At 40.8% G+C, this 26,524-nt stretch overlaps 1 protein-coding gene across 1 annotated transcript; it reads right to left on the reverse strand.

Annotated features, from left to right (window-relative positions):
- LOC117525403 (zinc finger and SCAN domain-containing protein 2-like) lies at positions 1–25,203 on the reverse strand. Its single transcript, XM_034187265.1, has 2 exons — positions 24,934–25,203; positions 1–1,388 (listed from the first exon to the last, which is right to left on the reverse strand). Exons 1-2 carry the CDS (start codon positions 25,112–25,114, stop codon positions 475–477), a joined length of 1,095 nt encoding a protein of 364 aa, XP_034043156.1. The 5' UTR covers positions 25,115–25,203; the 3' UTR covers positions 1–474.
- Between the last annotated feature and the right edge of the window lie 1,321 nt (positions 25,204–26,524).

The raw sequence follows: 26,524 nt of genomic DNA on the forward strand, positions 1-26,524 counted from the left end.
TCAAGATGTCATAGTGGTGGTAATTGGTGGAGTTACTGAAACTCCATCCTATGATTGAGTTTCAGGTCTTAGCGCACTCATTTGCTGCAGTCATGAACCTACAGACAGAGGACGTGCAGGTGGTTAGCAAGCTTGCCTCCAACAAGAAGGTCACTGGCTCAAGACCACCCATGCACCAGGAAGAGCATCCAGTGTAAACCTTATGCCAAAACAAACATAAGGATCCACACCGGATACACTGCTGAAACCCAGAACAAACCAGAAATCAAAAGAAACTAGTCAGTAATAATGATGTAATAAAGCTAATGAGCTACAAAGTTTTCATGTTGTGAACGGGATTAGTGCACCGAGTCAAAAACAGCAACTGGGATCTCCCATCCAGATGACACCCACTGGCTAAGTTTAGGATTGTGGCTCACGGACTAATGATGAAAACTGACCAAGGCAGAAGGGACAGTTCAAGTGGATCTTCACTCAGTCTGTAATCTGAACTGTTTTTTCTCTTCTGTGGACTGACATGTGTTTGATGAGATAAGGTTTTCTGGTAAAGCCTTTATCACAAACGGAGCAGTGATATGGTCTTTCTCCAGTGTGACTCCTCATGTGACTCACAACACCTGTGCTACATGTGAAACGTTTTTGACAAATTGAACAGCTGAAGGGTTTTTCTCCGGTGTGGATCCTGACATGTCGATTCAGATTCCCACGTTCAGTAAAACGTTTATTACACACCAAACAACTGAAAGGTTTTTCTCCCATGTGGATGCTCATGTGGTTCTTGAAACCTTGACTAAAGGAGAAGCGTTTCTTACAAATTGGACAGCCAAATGGTTTCTCTCCTGTGTGAACTTTCATGTGTCTCTTCAGGTTTTTCTTTTGCCCATATCTTTTACCACACTCAGAGCAGGTAAAGGGTTTTTTAATCAATTCCACATCACTGACGGATGTTTCTTTAACTTTCAGGGTCTTTGAGCCCAGCTGAGGTCCTCTCATTTCCTTCCATTCATCATCACTGACTTCAGTTTCAGGTTCAGAACACTCTGAAATCTTGTCCTCATCAGGTTGACAATCAGTATCTGGATCTGAATTTGTGTATGATTCTGGTCCCCCGTGGGCCTCTCCATCAGTTTCTGCTTTCATGTGTCCTGTGGAGCTGCTGGCTTGAGGCTTAGCCTTAGTTTGTCTTTGAATATGTGTTGAAGATTGAGGTTTCTCTTCATCATCTTCACTCTTCACAGGGGCACGGGTCAATGTGAATTGGATGATATCAGCCTCCTTCAGCTCTTCTTTAATGTCAGTAGGATCTGGATTGTCCTGGACCAGAATGGAGTCTTGGTCCTGTTGTTCAGCTGGAATCTCTTCTTTACACCCACCTGGCTGCTGAACATCTACAGGTAACAAAACACAGAGCCACATTATTAAAAATGGTTCAGGTTTGCACAGATCCCTTTGATATGACAACTTAATTTTTTGAAGTTCCTATTGTTCAACATCTTAATTATTGAGCAAGTAACTGTTCTGTACAGAATCATGAGGTCAGTGGACATACGTGCCAATACTTTTGCCGGAGAATGAAGGTTCAAGTTTTTAGGGTCCAAGTATTAAAGCAAAAAAATTCTTTCAGGCCAAGTTATATGCTTTCATATCTGCCTTACGTTGCCCCCTTCACTCTTCCTGTTGGTTTTCATGTAAAAGGTGGAAGCAGCTGAGAAAAAGGTGTGTCGTGGGTGATGTCTTCTTCAAGAAGTTCCAAGAAGATTATATTTCAGTCGGGGATTACCCACCATGAACCACTGCTGCCATTTTCTAATGTACCATCATAATGTGGAAAGACTTTGAATTACACATTATTTAAATGCACTATCTGGTCTCTGGCTTCCTCTGGTGTCCTCTTTCTCTACCATCCCATCTCACATGTTTAAGTCAGGCTATTTGCCAGAGCTGCTCCTGTCATTTGTCACAGATTAGGTTCTTCGTGTCTTGTCCAAATTGCCGGATTGTTAAGCATTTTTCACCTGTTTCCTGTACATTACTACCTTCCTGTTACAGACCTTTGCTGCATTTTCCTGATATTGGCCTGCTGTTCTGGATTCATTGCCATGTATGAACACCTCTTGATAATGAACTGTGAAAGTCTATTACCTGTTGGACTTATCTCCTGGATCTTTGGCCATGGACTGGTTCCTTTTGATAAAGAACTCTGAACTCAAATCATCTGGTCTGTTCTCTGCACTGGGGTGACGTTTGTACCCACACATTTGACATGTTTGTACCGTAACAGCAAGTATTCATCTCACCTGGATGCCTAGTCATCAGTGTAATAATTACAGACAGACAATTAAACTAGATGCCAATCCACTTATTAAGTGGTGATGTCACACTGCCTGTAATTTTGAATTGGGCACCGCAGTCTCGTTTGAGGGTGGGCGCTAAAAGGGTGAAATCTGATGCATATGATGTAATTTCTCTACTTCCGGGGGACAAACCATAGCATTTTCAATGGGTTTTTGGGCAAATTACACACAAAGTGAAAATGCAAAGAAAAAAGTCACAATGTGGTGGGAAAGCGGACATGTGTTGCAGATTGTTTATGACCCAGAGCACCATTAACAGTACACCATTTATCTGTGTGAAGTTATACTGTGTATATATTGCACAATGGGAGTGGAGATCCCTGTAAGTGGTCAAATCCTGCAATATCATGCAGGGTCCAAACGAGCTGCGGTGCCCTATTACGGGTTCAAAGCAACACGTGCGAAATACAATCAAAGCAATGACTGAGCAACTTTGTTTACTCTCACAATGAAGTTATTTAATATTTGAACAAATGAAAAATTCTCCAACATTATGAAAAATATTATTTTGCCAAACTGAATGCTATAATATAACCAGCAGGAGAGCACTGACACGTGAAGTGAATTCGGTGACACTGCACCTTATAAGAGTGAAGTTATTGAATATTTTTGTTTTTGCACTTTGTAGACGCTCCCTACACGTGTCTCGCAGCCGCCTGCAGTCAGGTCAGTGTTTGTCCAAATCAGAGAACAGCTCATCCTACCAACCGAGGGAATTTACGGCTGTTATGATTGCTGCAGTATGCAATCTAGCGGAGCAGATAAGTATGACTTTGACCAGAATTGTTCACTTGATGATACAAGCATCAGATTTGGCATGAATGTTCATCATACAGTAGTATTCAGAATAATAGTAGTGCTATGTGACTAAAAAGATTAATCCAGGTTTTGAGTATATTTCTTATTGTTACATGGGAAACAAGGTACCAGTAGATTCAGTAGATTCCCACAAATCCAACAAGACCAAGCATTCATGATATGCACACTCTTAAGGCTATGAAATTGGGCTATTAGTAAAAAAAAGTAGAAAAGGGGGTGTTCACAATAATAGTAGCATCTGCTGTTGACGCTACAAACTCAAAACTATTATGTTCAAACTGCTTTTTTATCAATCCTGTGAATCACTAAACTAGTATTTAGTTGTATAACCACAGTTTTTCAGGATTTCTTCACATCTGCGAGGCATTAATTTTGTTGGTTTGGAAGCAAGATTTTGCTGGTTTACTAGTGTGCTTGGGGTCATTGTCTTGTTGAAACACCCATTTCAAGGGCATGTCCTCTTCAGCATAAGGCAACATGACCTCTTCAAGTATTTTGACATATCCAAACTGATCCATGATACCTGGTATGTGATATATAGGCCCAACACCATAGTAGGAGAAACATGCCCATATCATGATGCTTGGACCACCATGCTTCACTGTCTTCACCGTGAACTGTGGCTTGAATTCAGAGTTTGGGGGTCGTCTCGCAAACTGTCTGCGGCCCTTGGACCCAAAAAGAACAATTTTACTCTCATCAGTCCACAAAATATTCCTCCATTTCTCTTTAGGACAGTTGATGTGTTCTTTGACAAATTGTAACCTCTTCTGCACATGTCTTTTATTTAACAGAGGGACTTTGCAGGGGATTCTTGCACATAAATTAGCTTCACACAGGCGTCTTCTAACTGTCACAGCACTTACAGGTAACTCCAGACTATCTTTGATCATCCTGGAGCTGATCAGTGGGTGAGCCTTTACCATTCTGGTTATTCTTCTATCCATTTTGATGGTTGTTTTCCGTTTTCTTCCACGCATCTCTGGTCTTTTTGTCCATTTTAAAGCATTGGAGATCATTGTAGATGAACAGCCTATAATTTTTGCACCTGCGTATAGGTTTTCCCCTCTCCAATCAACTTTTTAATCAATCTACACTGTTCTTCTGAACAATGTCTTGAACGTCCCATTTTCCTCAGGCTTTCAAAGAGAAAAGCATGTTCAACAGGTGCTGGCTTCATCCTTAAATAGGGGACACCTGATTCACACCTGTTTGTTCCACAAAACTGACAAACTCACTGACTGAATGCCACACTACTAATATTGTGAACACCCCCTTTTCTACTTTTTTTTTTTTTTTTTACTAATAGCCCAATTTCATAGCCTTAAGAGTGTGCATATCATGAATGCTTGATCTTCTTGGATTTGTGAGAATCTACTGAATCTACTGGTACCTTGTTTCCCATGTAACAATAAGAAACATACTCAAAACCTGGATTCATCTTTTTAGTCACATAGCACTACTATTATTCTGAACACTACTGTACATCATGTTTGAGAAAAAAGTGCTGGCCACTTGAAAATCCAATATAGCAGCCAGGCAGGGGTCAATGAAAAATTACACAGGGGTCAAAATTTAAAAATGCTCAAATCATACTGAAAAGTATAACACAGTATTTGTCTGATCATAAAGATTAAAAAAAGGTCTAGTTTGGACTATCTATGACTGGATGTCATGGAGTAATGGGGAGTTATTCAGTTTATACAGGGGTCAAAAGTTAAAAGTTGCTCCAATTTTTGTAAAATGTAAAATATTGGTCTGCGGGTCATAGAGCTTTCTCTTATTGTGCCCCTGTTCTGTGGAATGATCTCCCTGCATCAATAAAACAATCTGATTCTGTGGAGACTTTCGAGTCCAGACTTAGGACACACTTATTTTAGCATACTTTTACAGTTTTGTTTTACGCTTTTTACTCTTTTAATTCATTTTATTAGTAATTGGAGCGGGCCGCGGCCTCAACTTTACCTAAATTCTGTCTTTTAGTGAAGTTTAGGGCTAGTGGCCGGCAATCACCTTAGTATTTCTTCTGTTTTTCTTGTTGTTTAATACTGACAAATTATACAGTATTTCTTGTCTTTCTGATGCCTGATTCTGTTTTTTTTCTCTGTTTAAGGTGCAGCTCCATCCAGAGATGGGTGTGGTATTTGTGTTGATGACCCTCCTGTCCTGTGCACCAACAGCATTTCTTGTATATTCGTCTGTGAATTGTTCTGTGAATTGTGTCTGTAGCATGGCCCAAGCAGAGGGTCACCCCTTTGAGTCTGGTCTGCTTGAGGTTTCTTCCTCAGAGGGAGTTTTTCCTTACCACTGTTGCTCTGGGGGTTGGTATGGTTAGACCTTACCTGTGTGAAGCGCCTTGAGGCAACTCTGTTGTGATTTGGCGCTATATAAATGAAAATAATTTGAAATTGAAATTGGTTGAGTTAATAAGGTTTAAAAAAGGAAGTTTGTGGGTGATGCTTAGACTACGGGCACTTATGTCCTTTGATCATATTGTATGAAAAACAGAAAAAAGGGGAAATTTCACACTTTTATAGTTATCTTTACAATGAAAGTGTTTTAAGAAATTTGTTCTAGTAGTCTATGATGACTTTTTCACCTTTTTTCAGAATCATTATATGCAAATATTGCCGTTTTGTGCTTGTCCCACACCCAGACTTTTGATCTTCAATGATAAAAATGAATGGTAAAAAAAACGTTTTTTTTTTTTTTTCTAATGTTTTAAAATATCTCTGAATAAAATATCAGTAAAATAATCAAAACATAATTGGGGTATTCAATGTCATACAACTGTTGATTTTTTTAAACAAAATGTAGTTGTCCCACACTATTGCCGTAATTCCCACCACAACACTGTAATGTCCCTTTAAACAGTTTGTATGAAAGATTGTTTGGGTAGTTTCTATGGAGAAAACAGTGACATCAGAGCACATGTATATAGCGCCAAATCACAACAAACAGTTGCCCAAAGGCGCTTTATATTGTAAGGCAATGGTGTGGTGGAAATTACATTTACAAGGCCAGTAGTGCCCGTAGTTAAAGAATCACCCTTGTATCATGTGTCATGCTTAGTTGTCACATTACAGGGTAACGTGCAGGCATTGACATTAGGGCTTCAACAAACGATTATTTGGATCATCGATGAATCTGATGGGGTTTCGACATGATTAACTGATTAATCGGATTAGCGGGGAATTTTTTAAAAATGTGCCAGGGAAACAATTTTTCTCTCCTTCCATCACTTTATTTAACAACAGAACATTATTTGAAAACAAAATAATAAAGAATAAAACAGTTTATAATAAAGAACAAAAATAATTATTTCAAATGACATTGCTTTATCAAAGTGCTGAGTTGCCATAAAACAACATTGAAACATATAAATGTTATAAAATATATGGTGAAAAAAAGAGGTATTTTTGTTGCTGCAAATGAGCAATTAACATAACCAGTTAACCATAAAACCTAAATCAAAAACTGTAGCCTGACTTATTATATGTGCAACATTCTCTGTATAACTTGTAAACTATGTGGTCATTTCACAATGACACATGTGACTCATGTCTCTTTCTCTAAAATTGTATTGTAGCATTATTAGTTATTATTACTATTATTATTGTTGCTATTATTAATATATAAATAAAAATACATTTTAAAATATAATTTGTAATACATTTGACTCTTTTACAACAACAAATGCTGAGCTATTAATTATTATACAGAAAACAAATGCACAAATATGTTGAAATGCCAGCAGCTTAATGCTAACTTTAACACTGAAAACGCCAAAGACATCACGTTAGCATCGACGTTAGCATAAAATACATCAATCAACTGTTTCAGAAGACCATAACAGGTCAGTTTAACATAAAAAAGGTAAATATCCCTCACAGACATATGCTCTTTAGGGTTTTAGTGGAGAAAAATTAAGATAAAGCGAAATAAAACAAATGAAACCAATGAAGCAGCAGCTCGAAGCACTCCTTCATACAACCCCTGGCAATAATTATGGAATCACTGGGCTCGGAGGATGTTCAGTTGTTTAATTTTGTAGAAAAAAAGCAGATCACAGACATGACACAAAACTAAAGTCATTTCAAATGGCAACTATCTGGCTTTAAGAAACACTATAAGAAATCAGGAAAAAAAACTGTGGCAGTCAGTCATGGTTACTTTTTTAGACCAAGCAGAGGGAAAAAATATGGACTCACTCAGTTCTGAGGAATAAATTATGGAATCACCCTGTAAATTTTCATCCCCAAAACTAACACCTGCATCATATCAGATCTGCTCAGTCTGCATCTAAAAAGGAGTGATCACACCTTGGAGAGCTGTTGCACCAAGTGGACTGACATGAATCATGGCTCCAACACGAGAGATATCAATTGAAACAAAGGAGAGGATTATCAAACTCTTAAAAGAGGGTAAATCATCACGCAATGTTGCAAAAGATGTTGGTTGTTCACAATCAGCTGTGTCTAAACTCTGGACCAAAGACAAACAACATGGGAAGGTTGTTAAAGGCAAACATACTGGTAGACCAAGGAAGACATCAAAGCATCAAGACAGAAAACAAAGCAATATGTCTCAAAAATCGAAAATGCACAACAAAACAAATGAGGAACGAATGGGAGGAAACTGGAGTCAACGTCTGTGACCGAACTGTAAGAAACCGCCTAAAGGAAATGGGATTTACATACAGAAAAGCTAAACGAAAGCCATCATTAACACCTAAACAGAAAAAAACAAGGTTACAAGGGGCTAAGGAAAAGCAATCGTGGACTGTGGATGACTGGATGAAAGTCATATTCAGTGATGAATCTCGAATCTGCATTGGGCAAGGTGATGATGCTGGAACTTTTGTTTGGTGCCGTTCCAATGAGATTTATAAAGATGACTGCCTGAAGAGAACATGTAAATTTCCACAGTCATTGATGATATGGGGCTGCATGTCAGGTAAAGGCACTGGGGAGATGGCTGTCATTACATCATCAATAAATGCACAAGTTTACGTTGATATTTTGGACACTTTTCTTATCCCATCATTGAAAGGATGTTTGGGGATGATGAAATCATTTTTCAAGATGATAATGCATCTTGCCATAGAGCAAAAACTGTGAAAACATTCCTTGCAAAAAGACACATAGGGTCAATGTCATGGCCTGCAAATAGTCCGGATCTTAATCCAATTGAAAATGTTTGGTGGAAGTTGAAGAAAATGGTCCATGACAAGGCTCCAACCTGCAAAGCTGATCTGGCAACAGCAATCAGAGAAAGCTGGAGCCAGATTGATGAAGAGTACTGTTTGTCACTCAAGTTCATGCCTCAGAGACTGCAAGCTGTTATAAAAGCCAGAGGTGGTGCAACAAAATACTAGTGATGTGTTGGAGCGTTCTTTTGTTTTTCATGATTCCATAATTTTTTCATCAGAATTGAGTGATTCCATATTTTTTTCCTCTGCTTGGTCTAAAAAAGTAACCGTTACTGACTGCCACAATTTTTTTTTCCTGATTTCTTATAGTGTTTCTTAAAGCCACAAAGTTGCCATTTGAAATGACTTTAGTTTTGTGTCATGTCTGTGATCTGCTTTTTTTCTACAAAATTAAACAACTGAATGAACATCCTCCGAGGCCGGTGATTCCATAATTTTTGCCAGGGGTTGTAGGTTCAAGATTCAAAGCAGAGCTTGGTTGATTATATGGAAGAAAACTAAACATTTACAAGTTATTTAGCAACTAATCGATGACTAAATTAGTTGACAACTATTTTAATAATCGATTTTAATCGATTAGTTGTTTCAGCTGTAATTGACATTAAGCTTTTTAGTGTACTTGTCCATAGGACGAGTAACCCTGGCGGTTTACTCGTCCTATAGGAAAAGCTGGATGTCCGGACAAGCGAGCGCCGCAGGCGCGAGCCGCGTGAAGCGTGCCGAAGTCACGCGATACATACGCCAATGGCGCGTGTCACCTCAGGGTGTCTGGGGGCATGCTACTGTGGAAGTACTGAAATTACACTTTTTCATAAATTGCTTCTCTCCTGTGTGGGTGGTAAAATTGAATTTCCAAAAAATTAATTTTATTAGATATTGCATGCACAGCCTCTTGCCTTTTAATCTGTTAACCAAGACAAAGCTCGTGTTTCTCTCCTGCGATTGTTCATAATTGGTGAAAAAAATAAAATTGTTAAATGCCGATATGCATCTGCTTCTCTCCTGTGTGTTTTCTGAATTCATCACTGTTCAATGCATGATCATTTGCCAGTATGTTTTTTTTATAAAGCAAATCAAATTATTTTATTTCAACATTTAAAAATTGGTGCACAATTGAAGGAAAATCCTGACAGACATGGCAGTATATTGTGTTGTCCTCTTCTTTGTGCCCCAGCCACAGATAATCCTGTGTCCAGCTCCTCACAAACTTCCTCTCTCTTCATACCTCTTCTTTGAAGCTTCTACACTTGCAGGGGTTGATGCTTTGTGTTTGACTGGTGTTTTCCCTGGTATCTGGCCCGGTTTCAGAGGTTTTAGAAAAGACATTCTGTTCAATATATTCTTCAAAAGGTGTATTAATTGATGCGATGTTCGTTATCTAATGTTTCCTGCCACAGTATCTTGCAAGAAGATGCTATGAACACACACTCCATACAGTGGTCTCGTGCACACATGATACAGGGTTCCCCCCAGAAATGTTTAGTGTAGCGGTGCTGTTGGTAATTATCCCCCGAGGCGGTGCACTGTGAGTTATTTTGACTGGTTTTAGATGCACTGAAAGCAAGAATAATAGACAAAAAATTTACACTTATGTTGTAATATCAAAGTTCTTTTTTGTATTTTTTCTGTCTATGTTAAGAAAATAAATTACATTGAAAAGTTTAAAAACACATTAATATTTGATGGACAGAACATTTGCTCTCTTCTTTAAAAATGACACACTGGACCTGTGCAGAGATTTTGCTGTCATGTTGAGACTTTTCTGAGTGGAATTGCATAATTATTAAAACAACAACAACAACAACATAACCCCTAATTGTCTTGTTTGAACAAGAGCTAAATCTGGACTGATTTGATTGTCAAATCAGAATCAAATTTACTGCCAAGTTCTCACATACAAGTAATTTGATCTGATGTCACTGGTGCATAAACAACAATAATAAAAAGAAAATGAAAAAAATAATTCTGGAAGAAGGAGTAAATCTGCTCTTTTAAAGATGAATCCTAGATGGAAAAAACTTTCTGATTCAGTTTTTCACACTTTACTGTTTCACTGAGGGTGTGTGCTGAAGATGATCGTTTATTACAATTGTTTTGCTGCTTTCTTACAGTGTGTAGCATTCTCTCTCTCTCTCTTTCTCTCTCTCTCTCACGGAACGAGAGACTCTTCACTCTCACACCATATTTGAGCAAACTTTGGAAACATGAAGGCTTTCGACGGTAAAATAAAACCTATAAATTAATTTCTGGAGCTATACAAGCAGAAGGAGCTCTTTTTAATCTGAAGACTTTGACTGAGTTTTTTGTTTTCCACTGTGCTCTCTGAGCTGCAGCCTGCCGGCGGTGGAGGGGCGAGCGGGCAGTTCAGCACAAACAGCCTGGCTGGATTTTAGAAAACTGCCTGAGAGCAGGGCAGAGTGTGACAGCGCTGTCAGAACACTGATGGCGCAGCACCATTGTTCTATTGTCTGGGGAGAACCCTGTGATATCATGTTTTCCAACTGTCTGCTGCATGGAGAGCAGTGTTGCCACAGTAATCCTGAAAAAGTAATCCAATTACTGATTACTCCTTGAAAAAGTAACTTAGTTACTGATTACTCAATTGTAAAAGTAACTAAGTTAGATTATTAGTTACTTTCCCCAGCTGCTGACAACAACCCTCTGCCACCTCAACATGACAATGACACCTGTTTTGCCAAAACTCATTTTATAGTCACCCTTTCTTGACTTCAGTGAAAATAAATACTTAATAAGTAAAATAAAGACCTTTTTCTTGACCTCATATTTAACTGCTGACAGCATTGTAACAGTAAAACTTGCAATTTCAGAATCAGAATCGCCTTTATTGTCATTGTAATTTGCATTACGAGATTTGAGTGCAACTCCAAAAAGGTGCTTTCTGTGGTGCGAGTAATTTTTAGCCAAATAAAACATAGTGAAATTTAACAGTAAATTATTCGGAGTATATGTACAACTAATATAAACATAAGGTAAAATAAAATAAAATGTGGACCAAGTAAAACGTAAACGAGAATTATATACAACTGTGGAATCATATTGCACAGGAATATTGCACATGGTTAACAGATATTGCACAAGAAACTTGAAGGTGCAGATTAGAGTGATTTGTTATTGTTCAGTGCAGTGATCGCTCTCGGGAGAAAGCTGTCCCTGAGTCTGTCTGTCCTAGTTTTGATTGACCTATAACGTCGGGTGGAGGGTCGTAGGTCAAACAGGTGGTTGCTGGGGTGGGATGTGTCTTTGCTGATGCTGGCAGCTCTACAGAGGTAGCGAGAACTGGCAATGTACTCCAGGCTGGGCAGAGAGCAGCCAGTGATACCCTGGGCCGTTTTGATCACCTTCTGCAGCGCTCTCCTGTCTGCTGCTGAGCACCCCCTGTACCACGCTGTGATGCAGTACGTCAACCTACATTGTTTATTAATATAACTATTAAATTCTAACATTTTTCTAACATTTAAATTCTCTCTAAACATTTTACTTGTCAAAATTATTATTATTTTAAGCAATATTAGTAGTTGTAGTAAAAAACAGCTTCAAAACTGGACCTTTAATCTAGGGGTGTTGTGGGGGAGGGGGGGCACATCCTTGCCCCACAGCCCCATTCCATCTGGATTCGCCCCTGCTTTGGCGTTTGAGCACAAAGAATGGATAACATTTATTTATGCAGAAAACATGACCAGATTTACAGGTAAGAAAGTTTTATTGTGTTTTCACATCATGTGGTCCTCAGAAAGAGAGTTTAGGTGCATTTGAGTGGAAAATAGTGTTAGTTGTTGTGTCATGAAGGATCAGCTGTTTTTAGCGAGCAGATACGGAGCAGCTCAGCTCAGAATTCTAAATAAAGGAGAAAAAAAAAAAGCATAAAATGTCTTTGTAAAGCTCAGTGCAGGTGTGCTGTTGTCACCGCGCTTTAAGAGGTGAGGACGAGTCGTAGCTGCTGCAGAAAACCTTGGATGAAAAGCTCACAGCTCGCTTAAAGTGGGCAGTTCAGTCGAACCCCGACCCCCTGCCCACGGACCACGTTTAATGCTGCTATCGACCCACAATGCAAAAATAATAGTAACGCACAGTGACTTGGAGAAATAACTTTAATCTGATTACTGATTTGGAAAGATTAACGCGTTAGATTACTCGTTACAAAAAAAAAAGTGGTCAGATTAGAGTAACACGTTACCGGCATCACTGGTGGAGAGTGGCGGGAAAAACCAAAGACGCGTTTTTGCGAGGTGCGAGACAAGACATGATGTAAATAAGAAAAAGGTGGCGGTCAGGTATTTTGGTTCCGAGTGATAAAAATGAAGAATTTGAACGTTTTAAACCAAAAAAATAAAATAATGCCACTTGTCCGGTTGGACAATGATTTAGAGCTATTGCTTGTCCGATCACATTTTACACTTGTCCCGGACAATCTGACAAGCATTAATGTCATAGAATCCAATGCATGTCGACATTGTTTGACATTTACTTTGCAACCCAAGCATTCAACACAGTCAAAACTAGCCTATTCCATTTAACCAGAAGAAAGATTAAAAGGGTTTTACTCTCCCTCACCTCAGTGCGTCAGACCCATGGAGCTGTATATGAGAACTAGAGAGCGCAGTCAGACCCATGGAGCTGTATATGAGAACTAGAGAGCGCAGTCCCATTGCTGCACACTAAACGAAAACATCAAGGAATCAAGGAAATTTTATTGTCATATGCACAGAACAGAAGAACTTTCCTGCACAATGAAATGTGGCTACTGCATTTAACCCATCCTATTTGCCAGTAGGAGCAGAGGTCGCCATTAGGCGCCCGGGGACCAGCTCCAGATGTACATCCCTGCCTTGGTCAACAGCAGGGCTGAGCAAACCAACACCGACCCATAACAAACAACACACATAACACACAACACATAGGCCGGCCCGGTACATAAAACATATATATGAAAGCAAAACACGAGGGAAAAGGAGAAGAAAAAAAAACCCTCATAGCCGCTGCATTACACAGCGGCAATGAGGAAAAAAAAAAAAAAAATCCCATCAGCACAAAAAACAATAATCACAGAGACAAAACAAGGACACAGGACGACAACCGAGATTTGAAAGGACCAGTTTATCAGAACACTCCGGAAGGCAGCCAGTTTCGGCGCTGTCGACGGCCTTGTCTGACATTCTGGGGGGGGGGGGGGAACAGCCCTGCGCAGGCTGAGAAAGTCCTGGACAGTCCACAGTTCACGTCAGAGCTGGAGAAGCTGAGGGGAGGGGGGAAGAGCAGGGAGCGAGGCTTAAGTGTTGATCTTCTGAGGAGGTTCTTATCACAGCGACCTTGAAGTGCAGCTGTATTTGGGGAAGCCAAATGAATAGCCAGATTAACAGACGCCTGAAAGATTCCACAGTTCTGAGAACAGAGTGGATCTCAATGCATCTGAAATGTAGAATGTGGTCTTCACAGACGGTCATAGCGGGTTTCCAGGGCTGCAATCTTCCTAGAGATGTCATCCAACGCACGGTTAACCCCCGCCGACTGCGCAGCCACTGCCTTCCCAATCGAATCAATCATATAGGGCAGCTTGGAACGACCAATCAAAGCTGCTTCCACTTTCTTGATTTTCCGGTAAACCAGCAGAGTGCCCGCTCCACACATCAGAAAGCCGGTCACCACCAAGCCGAATATGTACACATCTTCGACGTCCTCCACAGAAAGCATGTAAAGGCACATGACCTGCCATCTCCTCCACGAGTCCATCACGTAACCCATCACATGCGTCCCAGCAGGACAGGTCGGGTCCTCCGCACCCGAAGGTCTTGTAGAAAAAATAGTGTCAATTGCGTTCAGAGACCACTTTAACAGATCCATTTTTGTCGTTTCCAGAAGAGCAAAGCTGCAGCCTCACAGACAACAACACGCCACAAAAGCAGGAAAGATAAGGAGGGAGGGAGAAGAGAAAAGTGCGTCCGTCTCGGTCGAGTGCAAGCTGGCAAAAAAAAAAAATCCCTTCATGAACAGCGACATGACGTCTCCTAACCGGGCAAAATATTGATGAAGTACCCAGATGTTAATGCATTTTCAATGGAGATTCGCGACTGAACACACTCAGAAAAATGCTCGCAAAATACATGTTAAAATGCCATTTTGACCTGGATATCAAGCCAGTAAAATTAAATGACATTAAATTATGTCAGGAAAGTATTAAACTTACTCTGACACTCACACATTCCCAAATATTAGTGTTGAAAGTTACACGGATCTGTGGTGTTCAAGCTGCTCAGGCGTCCTGCTGCAGCTGGAACAGCGCCGCTCCTAAAACCATTACAATACATTTATATACATTATATTTTTACACAATTATCCTTTATTGACCAAGTTTCATTCATGAAGTCAGTGGTGTGTGTACACATCTCTGTGTGTGGGTGTGACTGTGAGCGGCACAGCGCGGGTCATTATAATATCATTATTTTAAGGTGCAAATAAAAAAAAAAATCCCCAGTCTTGTCGAACAATTTTAATCACTAACGACAAGTATTTTAACTAGACATTAGTCTAGCATTGGAAAATATCAACTAGTCAGAAGTGAAGAGTTAATGGTCCGTGTCATCGGGCGACACAGGTACGGCAGGAGACATACAGCTGTTTAGTGACAAAAATAACCAAAACCACTTACTTATGGAAGGAAATATTGTCTCCCTTGTTCCTCCGTTTCTGGCTTTGCCAACATGCGCAGCTTTCCAGCATATTCCACCTGTTTCTTGAACTTCTATGCACGCAAATCACTAACTTGCCCAGAATGAAAATGGCGACCACGCCTGCTTGTCGGCATGCGTTTCAGCGCTACTGTGCTCTCTAGTTCTTATATACAGCTCCATGGTCAGACCAGATCACTGTCATGCTAATACCAGCATATAGACCACTGGTTAAAGCCAACAAACCGGCTCAGAAAGAGGTCCAAGTCTGGCCAGAGGGGTCTGTAGAGGCACTTCAGGACTGCTTGAACACCACAGACCAGGATGTGTTCAAGCAAGCTGCCTCCCACAACTCCACCATCGACCTCCAGGAGCACACGGACCCTGTCACTGCCTACATCACCAAATACACTGATGATGTAACGGCCCTCAAGACCGTTACTGTTCCGGCCAATCAGACGCTGTGGCTGACAGGAGAGAGAGGGCTACAGGCTTCTGAAGGCTCAGAATGGTTTGCATGTTTATTTTGAAATGGGACAGTGCATATTAATGAACATAGTTACATGTAAATATGCCGGATTATAGCAGGATGCTAATTTCCATCCGTAGTCCCAGTAACATAGAAACAGACTAAGACCACGCAACATACCAAAATAAATTAATCATGACAAAAACAATGAAAACAGAATATACATACAGATATTTACAACTCAAAGTAACAGTAATTGATAGATAATAAGTAGCCGACAGGTGGAGGAACCAAAAGAGTTTCATGATGGTGTTGAGGTGCAAACGTTCTGTATTAAGTGCCAAGTGCTACGTGCAAAGTGCTTCAGTGCCTGGTTGTAATTGCACATGACAGTACTAGGTCGTATTTCACGTTGCCCAGTACACTCATTTGCACATGCACAAGTTTATTATGTAAAGACTACTAAACCGTTAAATATAAAATAAAGTACACAGGGGTACTGTGTACATATAACTGAAACAGAGACTGGAGTGGTGCCTCCACAGGTGAATTGGGTTTTAGGCTCCAGATGGTTGCATGTCTGATTTGCCAGTAACCAACTTTCAGCTGTCCTTTGAAAGCAGTGAAAGTGATGCTCTGCCTGATTGTGACTGGGAGGTTGTTCCAAGCTTGTCCACCTTTAATGGAGAACACGTTGTGACCAAAGGTGGTCCTTCTATGAGTCATCTCACAGTCACCTCTGGTGTCAGATCTTGTGCCCTGTGAGTCTTTTATGTGTGTGAAGTCTTTAACAGGAGTTGGTCAACATTTATATATGAAGCAGGCATATTTGAATACCTTCAGATTTTCAAAGTCAAGAAACTTACAGTGATGATAAGCGTCAGATTGTCTATCATATATCTTAACTGCTCTGTTATACAGCTGCTCTGTGGATTTTAATACTGAGGTGCCTGCAAAAGCCCAGTTAGTGAAACAGTAGTCCAAGTGTGAAAAACCATGCAAAAGACATACGTTTTGGCTGCATTAATTGTTAAAGAGGGACACATATGTTTACAATTTAGTAAATTAAAGTTGACTGTGATTTTGACTTTTTTAATGTGTTTTTTGAAGGACAAGTTTGAGTCCAAGATAATTTCAAGATATTTAAATTGAGATACCAGCTCCAACTCCTCCCCGTCAAAGAACACACTGGACCTTCTAATGTCAGTGAGACGTTTGCTAAACATCATACATACTGTTTTTGTATTTAACTGGAGGCAGGTGTCATTTAACCAGTGTTGTATATTGTGTAGCACATCCGTGAGTTTTGAGGAGATATCTTTCACATGTTTCCGTGAGTAAAAATGACCACATCATCCGCGTACATTTGTGCATTGAAATCTTTGCATACATTTGGTAAGTCATTTATGTACAGCGAAAAAAATAAAGGTCCAAGGATTGAGCCTTGTGGGACACCGACTGGGTTGTTAAGAAAAGGGGATTTGAAACCATTTACGGTGACACACTGTACTCTTTGGTTAGATAAGATTCGAACCATTGTATTGACTCTATCAGTGTCTAAATCAGATTACCAGCTGGATGTCACAAAACTTTCTTCAGCTGAATTCTGATAAATCTAAAGTCATCATATTTGGTAAGGAGGAACAAAAACTCAAGATTGCAAATCTGCTTGAGACAAAGGAGCTGAAGGCAAAGGATGCTGTTAGAAATCTTGGTGTCATCATCGACAGCAATCTGAAATTGACAGTCATGAAATCAGTTACTAAATCGGCTTTCTTTCATTTTAAGAACATTGCAAAATTAAGGGACCTCATGTCAGCAACAGATTTACAACCCCTGGCAAAAATTATGGAATCACCGGCCTCAGAGGATGTTCATTCAGTTGTTTAATTTTGTAGAAAAAAGCAGATCACAGACATGACACAAAACTAAAGTCATTTCAAATGGCAACTTTCTGGCTTTAAGAAACACTATAAGAAATCAAGAAAAAAAGATTGTGGCAGTCAGTAACGGTTACTTTTTTAGACCAAGCAGAGGAAAAAAATATGGAATCACTCAATTCTGAGGAAAAATGATGGAATCACCCTGTAAATTTTCATCCCCCAAATTCAATCAATCAATCAATCAATTTTTTTATATAGCGCCAAATCACAAGAAACAGTTGCCCAAGGCGCTTTATATTGTAAGGGAAGGCCATACAATAATTATGTAAAACCCCAACGGTCAAAACGACCCCCTGTGAGCAAGCACTTGGCTACAGTGGGAAGGAAAAACTCCCTTTTAACAGGAAGAAACCTCCAGCAGAACCAGGCTCAGGGAGGGGCAGTCTTCTGCTGGGACTGGTTGGGGCTGAGGGAGAGAACCAGGAAAAAGACATGCTGTGGAGGGGAGCAGAGATCGATCACTAATGATTAAATGCAGAGTGGTACATACAGAGCAAAAAGAGAAAGAAACAGTGCATCATGGGAACCCCCCAGCAGTCTACGTCTATAGCAGCATAACTAAGGGATGGTTTAGGGTCACCTGATCCAGCCCTAACTATAAGCTTTAGCAAAAAGGAAAGTTTTAAGCCTAATCTTAAAAGTAGAGAGGGTGTCTGTCTCCCTGATCTGAATTGGGAGCTGGTTCCACAGGAAAGGAGCCTGAAAGCTGAGGCTCTGCCTCCCATTCTACTCTTACAAACCCTAGGAACTACAAGTAAGCCTGCAGTCTGAGAGCGAAGCGCTCTATTGGGTGATATGGTACTACGAGGTCCCTAAGATAAGATGGGACCTGATTATTCAAACCTTATAAGTAAGAAGAAGAATTTTAAATTCTATTCTAGAATTAACAGGAAGCCAATGAAGAGAGACCAATATGGGTGAGATATGCTCTCTCCTTCTAGTCCCCGTCAGTACTCTAGCTGCAGCATTTTGAATTAACTGAAGGCTTTTTAGGGAACTTTTAGGACAACCTGATAATAATGAATTACAATAGTCCAGCCTAGAGGAAATAAATGCATGAATTAGTTTTTCAGCATCACTCTGAGACAAGACCTTTCTGATTTTAGAGATATTGCGTAAATGCAAAAAGCAGTCCTACATATTTGTTTAATATGCGCTTTGATGACATATCCTGATCAAAAATGACTCCAAGATTTCTCACAGTATTACTAGAGGTCAGGGTAATGCCATCCAGAGTAAGGATCTGGTTAGACACCATGTTTCTAAGATTTGTGGGGCCAAGTACAATAACTTCAGATTTATCTGAGTTTAAAAGCAGGAAATTAGAGGTCATCCATGTCTTTATGACAATCCTGCAGTTTAGCTAATTGGTGTGTGTCCTCTGGCTTCATGGATAGATAAAGCTGGGTATCATCTGCGTAACAATGAAAATTTAAGCAATACCGTCTAATAATACTGCCTAAGGGAAGCATGTATAAGTGAATAAAATTGGTCCTAGCACAGAACCTTGTGGAACTCCATAATTAACTTTAGTCTGTGAAGAAGATTCCCCATTTACATGAACAAATTGTAATCTATTAGACAAATATGATTCAAACCACCGCAGCGCAGTGCCTTTAATACCTACCTTAAAATTAACACCTGCATCAAATCAGATCTGCTCATTGACATTGACCCTATGTGTCTTTTTGCATGGAATGTTTTTGGCAGTTTTTGCTCTATGGCAAGATGCATTATCATCTTGAAAAATGATTTCATCAGCCTTAAACATCCTCTCAATTGTCCAAAATATCAACATAAACTTGTGCATTTATTGATGATGTAATGACAGCCATCTCCCCAGTGCCTTTACCTGACATGCAGCCCCATATCATCAATGACTGTGGAAATTTACATGTTCTCTTCAGGCAGTCATCTTTATAAATCTCATTGGAACGGCACCAAACAAAAGTTCCAGCATCATCACCTTGCCCACTGCAGATTCGAGATTCATCACTGAATATGACTTTCATCCGTCATCCACAGTCCACAATTGCTTTTCCTTAGCCCATTGTAACCTTGTTTTTTCTGTTTAGGTGTTAATGATGCCTTTCGTTTAGCTTTTCTGTATGTAAATCCCATTTCCTTTAGGCGGTTTCTTACAGTTCAGTCACAGACGTTGACTCCAGTTTCCTCCCATTCGTTCCTCATTTGTTTTGTTGTACATTTTTCGATTTTTGAGACATATTGCTTTAAGTTTTCTGTCTTGACGCTTTGATGTCTTCCTTGGTCTACCAGTATGTTTGCCTTTAACAACCTTCCCATGTTGTTTGTATTTGGTCCCGAGTTTAGACACAGCTGACTGTGAACAACCAACATCTTTTGCAACATTGCGTGATGATTACTCTCTTTTAAGAGTTTGATAATCCTCTCCTTTGTTTCAATTGACATCTCTCGTGTTGGAGCCATGATTCATGTCAGTCCACTTGGTGCAACAGCTCTCCAGGTGGTTCACTCCTTTTAGATGCAGACTAACGAGCAGATCTGATATGATGCAGGTGTTAGTTTGGGGATGAAAATTTACAGGGTGATTCCATAATTCTTTCCTCAGAATTGAGTCAGTCCATATTTTTTCCTCTGCTTGGTCTAAAAAAGTAACCGTTACTGACTGCCACAATCTTTTTTTCTTGATTTCTTATAGTGTTTCTTAAAGCCAGAAAGTTGCCATTTGAAATGACTTTAGTTTTGTGTCGTGTCTGTGATCTGCTTTTTTTCTACAAATTAAACAACTGAATGAACATCCTCCGAGGCCGGTGATTCCATCATTTTGCCAGGGGTTGTAGAAAAATAACTTATGTTTTTATTACAAGTGGGTGGATTACTGCAATGCCATCTTAACTGGACTTCCAAAAAAGACTATGAAGCAGTTACAAGTTATACAAAATGCAGCTGCTAGAGTTGTGACTAAAACATGAAGAAGTGAGCACATTACCCCTGTTCTAAGGTCTTTACACTGGCTTCCAGGAAGCTATAGAATTGATTTTAAAGCTTTGCTTCTTGTTTTTAAAGTATTTAATGGCAGTTGCCCAAAATACATACACGACATGTTCAAACAGGATCTCCCAAGTAAATCACGCAGGTCTCAAAATAAAAATCTTCTAGTGGACCCACCACTAAAAGTAAATGTGGTGAAACTGCTTTTAGTGTGTATACAGCTAAACTTTGGAACAGGTTACCAGATGGAGTTAAAGATGCCCCGACTGTTTTTGTTTTTAAAAACAGACTCAAGAAAAGCTTTTTAATGAAGCATATTGTTAATTTTTTCTTTTGCGTTATCTTTTTAGCTTGTACCTCCTATTTTCTTGTTTTGTCTTGTACCATATTCTGTTTTATCTTGAATTTGATTTTTTTTTTTTTTTTTTTTTAAACTGGAGCACGACGGAGCACACATCGTGTCGACAGACAGTGTGGATTCTGATGATGATGGAGATGATCCCTCTTTTGTTCTGGACAAGGAACCAGAGCAGGTGGCCATCGACATCTCCACAGATTCTGTTTGCAGTTTCTCCAGGACTCAGGCACTATGAGCTCTGTTCCAGCGCCAAGTGCTGGAGCAGACACGCTCTGCTCCAGCAGTGGCTCCAGCGCATTTCGTTGAGATCGTGAGCTTCGGGTTTGTTAAGTTCCTCTTTCGTCCCTTTTGCGCTCTTGCTTCGCAGACTGTTCGGTGATAAAAAGCTCTTTTGTCCACCTTTTCTCAATGAATTTGTAACGTTTACTTTTTCCTTTGTTCAGGAATCGTCGTGTGCCATGTGACTTGGGCCATTACTGGGGCTAATTTCCAGGATGATGGTAATTCCTTTGAGATACTGACTGATTAAAAAGATAGTGATTGGTTTTATCAGTGCGTTAGAATGTTTTAAGAAGTCGGTGTCTAAGTCAGATGTATCCTTGGCCTTTGAATATTTCAAAGCCGAAATAATGTTCTTTACCTCTGGTTCAGTAATCTGCTCTAAAAACAGGATGATCATTTAAAATGGATCTTGGCAGAACATTGGAGGGGCAAAAACCTTTGTTCTATCTTTCACACTGTATAGGAAGTATTCATTAAACGTTTGGGCCAGTACTGTTGGGTCCTTAACCAGGATATCATTATTTCTCAGTTCACGTACAGTGTGCCCCTGCTCGTTTTCTTTCTCTAGCAGTTTGCTTAATAGTTGCCAAACTTTTCTGCCATTCCCTTTGGCCCCTTCAATGGTGTGTGTGTGTTATATATATATATATATATATATATATATTATAAACCTATCCCTGGTCCTTCTTAACAGTTGTATAACCTTCTTACGAGTACGAGTAAATCTCTGTCTGTCGACAGGCAGCCCAGACCTGAGACTTCTTTAAGTAATGAGCCTCTTTTTTTTTCCCATCTACATCCTACAGTTGGAGTCTAACCAGGGCAGATGACGTGTTATTTGCTCTCTTTTGCCCCTTCTGCTAAAAGCAGATTTTATCTCAGAAATCCTATTAAGAAACATCCTACAGTTATCCTCTGTATTGTTGAGGAGAGGATTTCTTACCAATCTGTCTTTTTAATTTCAGTTTCAGTTTGCTTCGTTTCCTGGAGAACATAAGGTTTTTGGTCTGAAAGACCAGTTAATATATTGTAAATTTATTGATTCTGTTTTTGTTTGTAAAAAAAGATTGCTTCTAGTTTGTGAAGTGTTAGACACTCTAGTAGGTTTTTTCAATAAGTTGTGTTAAATTGTGAGTACCCATAATTTGTTTGAGGTTCTTCCTATGTTGTTTGTCATCCCAATTTATGTTTGAAGTCACCTCCAATTATTATCTCTCTGTTAGAGCCGTGTGAGTTTAGCAAGAGTTGAACTGGTCATAGAAGTCTACCTGAGCAGAAGGTGGGCGACAGAGGCAAATCAGAGACAAGGACATTTCATTAGAAAGAGTGACTTCAGTACTGACACACTCAAAATAAATGTGTGAGACCAAGTAATCTCCTTGCATGTGAGGTTATTCTTTACATAAAGTAATACCCCTCCTCCTTTCCCCTTCAACCGGTCTCTTCTAAAGACATTGAAACCTGGCATGGATACAAGGGCTTCAGGAGATGATTTTTTTTTTTTTAACCATGGCTCAGATATAGCTGAACAGTCAAAAATGCTGCCTTCAAAGCAGGAAACCAGGTCAGCAAGGGCCAACCGGTCACTCAGCATCAGAGAGACTAAGAGGCTAAGAGGATAGTTCATCACTTCAGTGACAGCAGAGAGTCACACAAGCTGTGGTGAGGGCTACAGACAATCACAGACTACAAGCCCACACTGCAGACCTGTGACAGCTCCACCTCTCTGCTTAACGGCTTCTGTGCTCATTTTGCGGCACTCAACACCACGCCTGCGCAGAAGTCCCCCACCATTCAGAGAAACAGGTGATCATACTGTCTTCAGAGAGTGTTTGAAGAACACTCAGCAGGATCAACGCTCACAAAGCTTCTGGTCCTGATAACATACTTGGCAGCATTCTGAGGGACTGGGTGGGAGAACTAGCAGATGTCTTCAAAGACATCTTTAACATCTCGCTGACTCAGGCCGTTGGCTCCACATCTCTCAAGGCCACCACCATCATCCCAGTTCCAAGGAAGTCCTCACCCTCCGGTTTCAGTGACTACCGACCAGTTGCACTCACCCCCATCCTCATGAAGTGCTTCAAACGGCGAGTCACGAAGCACATCGAGTCTGCGCTCACCCCTGTCTGGACCCTTTCCAGTTTGCGTATCGGACCAGTCGCTCGACCGAGGATGCCATCGCCACCACCCTCCTCCCAGCCCTTACACATCTGGACAATAAAGACTCCTATGTCAGAATGCTGTTCACTGACTTTGCAGCATTCAACACAACAATCACCCCCAACAGTCAAACTGAGCCGGATGAGACTGAACGCCTCACTGTGCAGCTGGCAGCTAGACTTCCTGTCAGAGAGACCACAGGCAGTGCAGGTCGGGAGCAACACATCCAGCGGCATCACCTTGAACACAGGGGCCCCAGGGATATGTGCCGAGCCCCTTCTCTTCACCCTGCTGACCCACGACTGCACACCACCAACCTCCTCAAGTTCAGACAACACAACCACGGAGGGTCACATCAGCACAACGATGAGACCAACTACAGGAACTAGGTGAACCGCTTGACCTCATGGTGTGAGCACACAATCTCTCACTGAATGTGGAGAAGACAAAGGAGATTGTTGTGGACTTCAGGAGCGCACACACCCAACACCCCCCTCTGATCATCAACGGTGCTGCTGTGGAGGCGAGCAGCACCAAGTTCCTGGATATGCATGTCACAGACGATCTCTCCTGGACTCAACTTCCTCCACAAAATAAGAAGAGCTAGCGCTCCCCCCATCATGTGCACCTTCAGGCTGCATCACAGTGTGGTACTGTGCCTGCACCGCATCCTGCTGCAGGACGCTTCAGCGCATCGTGAGATCAGCTGAGAAGATCACAGGCACATCTCCCCCCGCTCCAGGACGTATACAGCGACAGGCTCACCCACAAGGCCATCTGCATCGTGGGACGTAGCCTCACCCATTAAACTGCCTCTTCAGCCTGCTACCCTCAGGGAGGAGCCTGCGGATCACTGGGTCAGGACCAGCCGACTGAGGGACAGTTTCACTCACCAGGCTGTCAGAGCGCTCAGCTCCCTCCCTGCTCGCCCTTCCCTCACACAGAAACTCTGGACCCTGACGCCCCCAAGACACTGACACCCACCTCACAAACACTGAACATACCTGCTTCTGCACGACATGCACTTTAAATAAGTTTGAATAAACTCAATGTTGAATCACTGCTCAGTTTACACAAACAGCCACTACCAGGTACCTCACTGACCACATTCTACTGTCTACAGTGGAGGGGAGGTGATGGTCAAGTGGTTAAGTGTTGGGCTTGAGACCAGAGAATCCTTGGTTCAAATCCCAGCCTGAATGGAAAATCATTAAAGGCCCTTGGGCAAGGTCTTTAATCCCCTAGTTGCTCCCGGTGTGTCGTTAGTACCTTGTATGGCAGCAGCCTCATCAGGTGAATGTGAGGCATTATTGTAAAGCGCTTTGAGCGTCTGATGCAGATGGAAAAGTGCTATATAAATGCAGTACATTTACAGGGTTTATATTTTTTACTCCGTGCTGTTGGGAGACTGACAGTAACTAATTTCAATTCTCAATATGTATTCTTGTCTTGACTTGTCCAATATTGAGGTTGTAGTTTGCTGTCTACCTTCCTGTGGTTAGAAAAAAAAAACTGCTTTATTTTTCCACGTTTCTCTGAAGATTTACGGAGTCATGAACTTTCAATCTGAATATTTTCCAAATTTACTGCGGTGACCCTGGCCAACAGGAAACCAACTTCACTGTGAGAGGGTTAGAAAAAATAATAAGAAAGTAATAAATACAAATCTAAACAGACCTGTTTGTCTTTCTGCGTTAAAGACGGTGTCCAGCAGGTGTCGCTGTCGGTGGTTCTCCTCTTTGGAACGACAAAGTTCCTCCTCGTACTCTATGGTTCTTTCAAACAGCCCAAATATCTCTTCAGCAGCCGCAGTTAGTCGCTGCTTCACCAACGCTCTCAGCATTTGGACTTTAGACATTTTCACACAACGACACCAACTTTTTCTACAACAAACTCCGTCACAAAACAAAAAAACCAAAGAGTCACAGACACGAACACTGCTGCTCACAGCTAGCAGGCTAAGCTAAGGGCCGGAAACACAGGCACCTTCAAAGTAAGAGACGGAACAGAGAAGCCTTCAAAGTTAGAGAGGAAACAAAGGCGCCTTCAAAGTAAGAGCGGGAACAAAAGGCGCCTTCAAAGTAAGAGAGCAGACAGAGGCGCCTTCAAAGAGAGAGAGAACAGAAGCGCCTTCAAAGTAAGAGGCATCTTTAAAGTAAGAGAGGAAACAGAGGCGCCTTCAAAGTAAGAGAGAACAGAGGAACTGTAATACTAATACTTATAATGAACTGTACTGTACTGGAATGTACTGTTCCTTCCCAGCAAGAAGGTCCTAGGTTCTCTTCCCACCTGGTCCTTTCTTCGTGGAGTTTGCATGGGTTCTGACCGGGTGCTTCAGCTTCTTACACAATGTGGAGATCCTATGAATCTTGTAACTAAATTGACCATAGGTGTGAATGAGTTTGTCTGTTTTTACATGGGCCTGCGATAGACTGGCATCCTGCCCAGGATGAACTCTGCCTTTTGTCAAATGACTGTTGGGATAGGCTCCACCTTCTGTGACCCTTCAAACCATCATGTCTATTAGACCCCATTCCTAAGGAACCCCTACCATTAATTAATGCTTCAATCTTAATATGATCAATCTATCTTTGTTAGTTGGCTATGTACCACAGGCTTTTAAGGTGGCAGTAATTAAACCATTACTTAAAAAGCCATCACTTGACCCAGCTATCTTAGCTAATTATAGGCCAATCTCCAACCTTCCTTTTCTCTCAAAAATTCTTGAAAGGGTAGTTGTAAAACAGCTAACTGATCATCTGCAGAGGAATGGTCTATTTGAAGAGTTTCAGTCAGGTTTTAGAATTCATCATAGTACAGAAACAGCATTAGTGAAGGTTACAAATGATCTTCTTATGGCCTCAGACAGTGGACTCTCTCTGTGCTTGTTCTGTTAGACCTCAGTGCTGCTTTTGATACTGTTGACCATAAAATTTTATTACAGAGATTAGAGCATGCCATAGGTATTAAAGGCACTGCGCTGCGGTGGTTTGAGTCATATTTATCTAATAGATTACAATTTGTTCATGTAAATGGGGAATCTTCTTCACAGACTAAGGTTAATTATGGAGTTCCACAAGGTTCTGTGCTAGGACCAATTTTATTCACTTTATACATGCTTCCCTTAGGCAGTATTATTAGAAAGCATTGCTTACATTTTCATTGTTACGCAGATGATACCCAGCTTTATCTATCCATGAAGCCAGAGGACACACACCAATTAGTTAAAATGCAGGATTGTCTTTCAGACATAAAGACATGGATGACC

This window comes from Thalassophryne amazonica, chromosome 14 (assembly GCF_902500255.1).
Source record: "Thalassophryne amazonica chromosome 14, fThaAma1.1, whole genome shotgun sequence".
Taxonomy (NCBI): Eukaryota; Metazoa; Chordata; class Actinopteri; order Batrachoidiformes; family Batrachoididae; genus Thalassophryne; species Thalassophryne amazonica.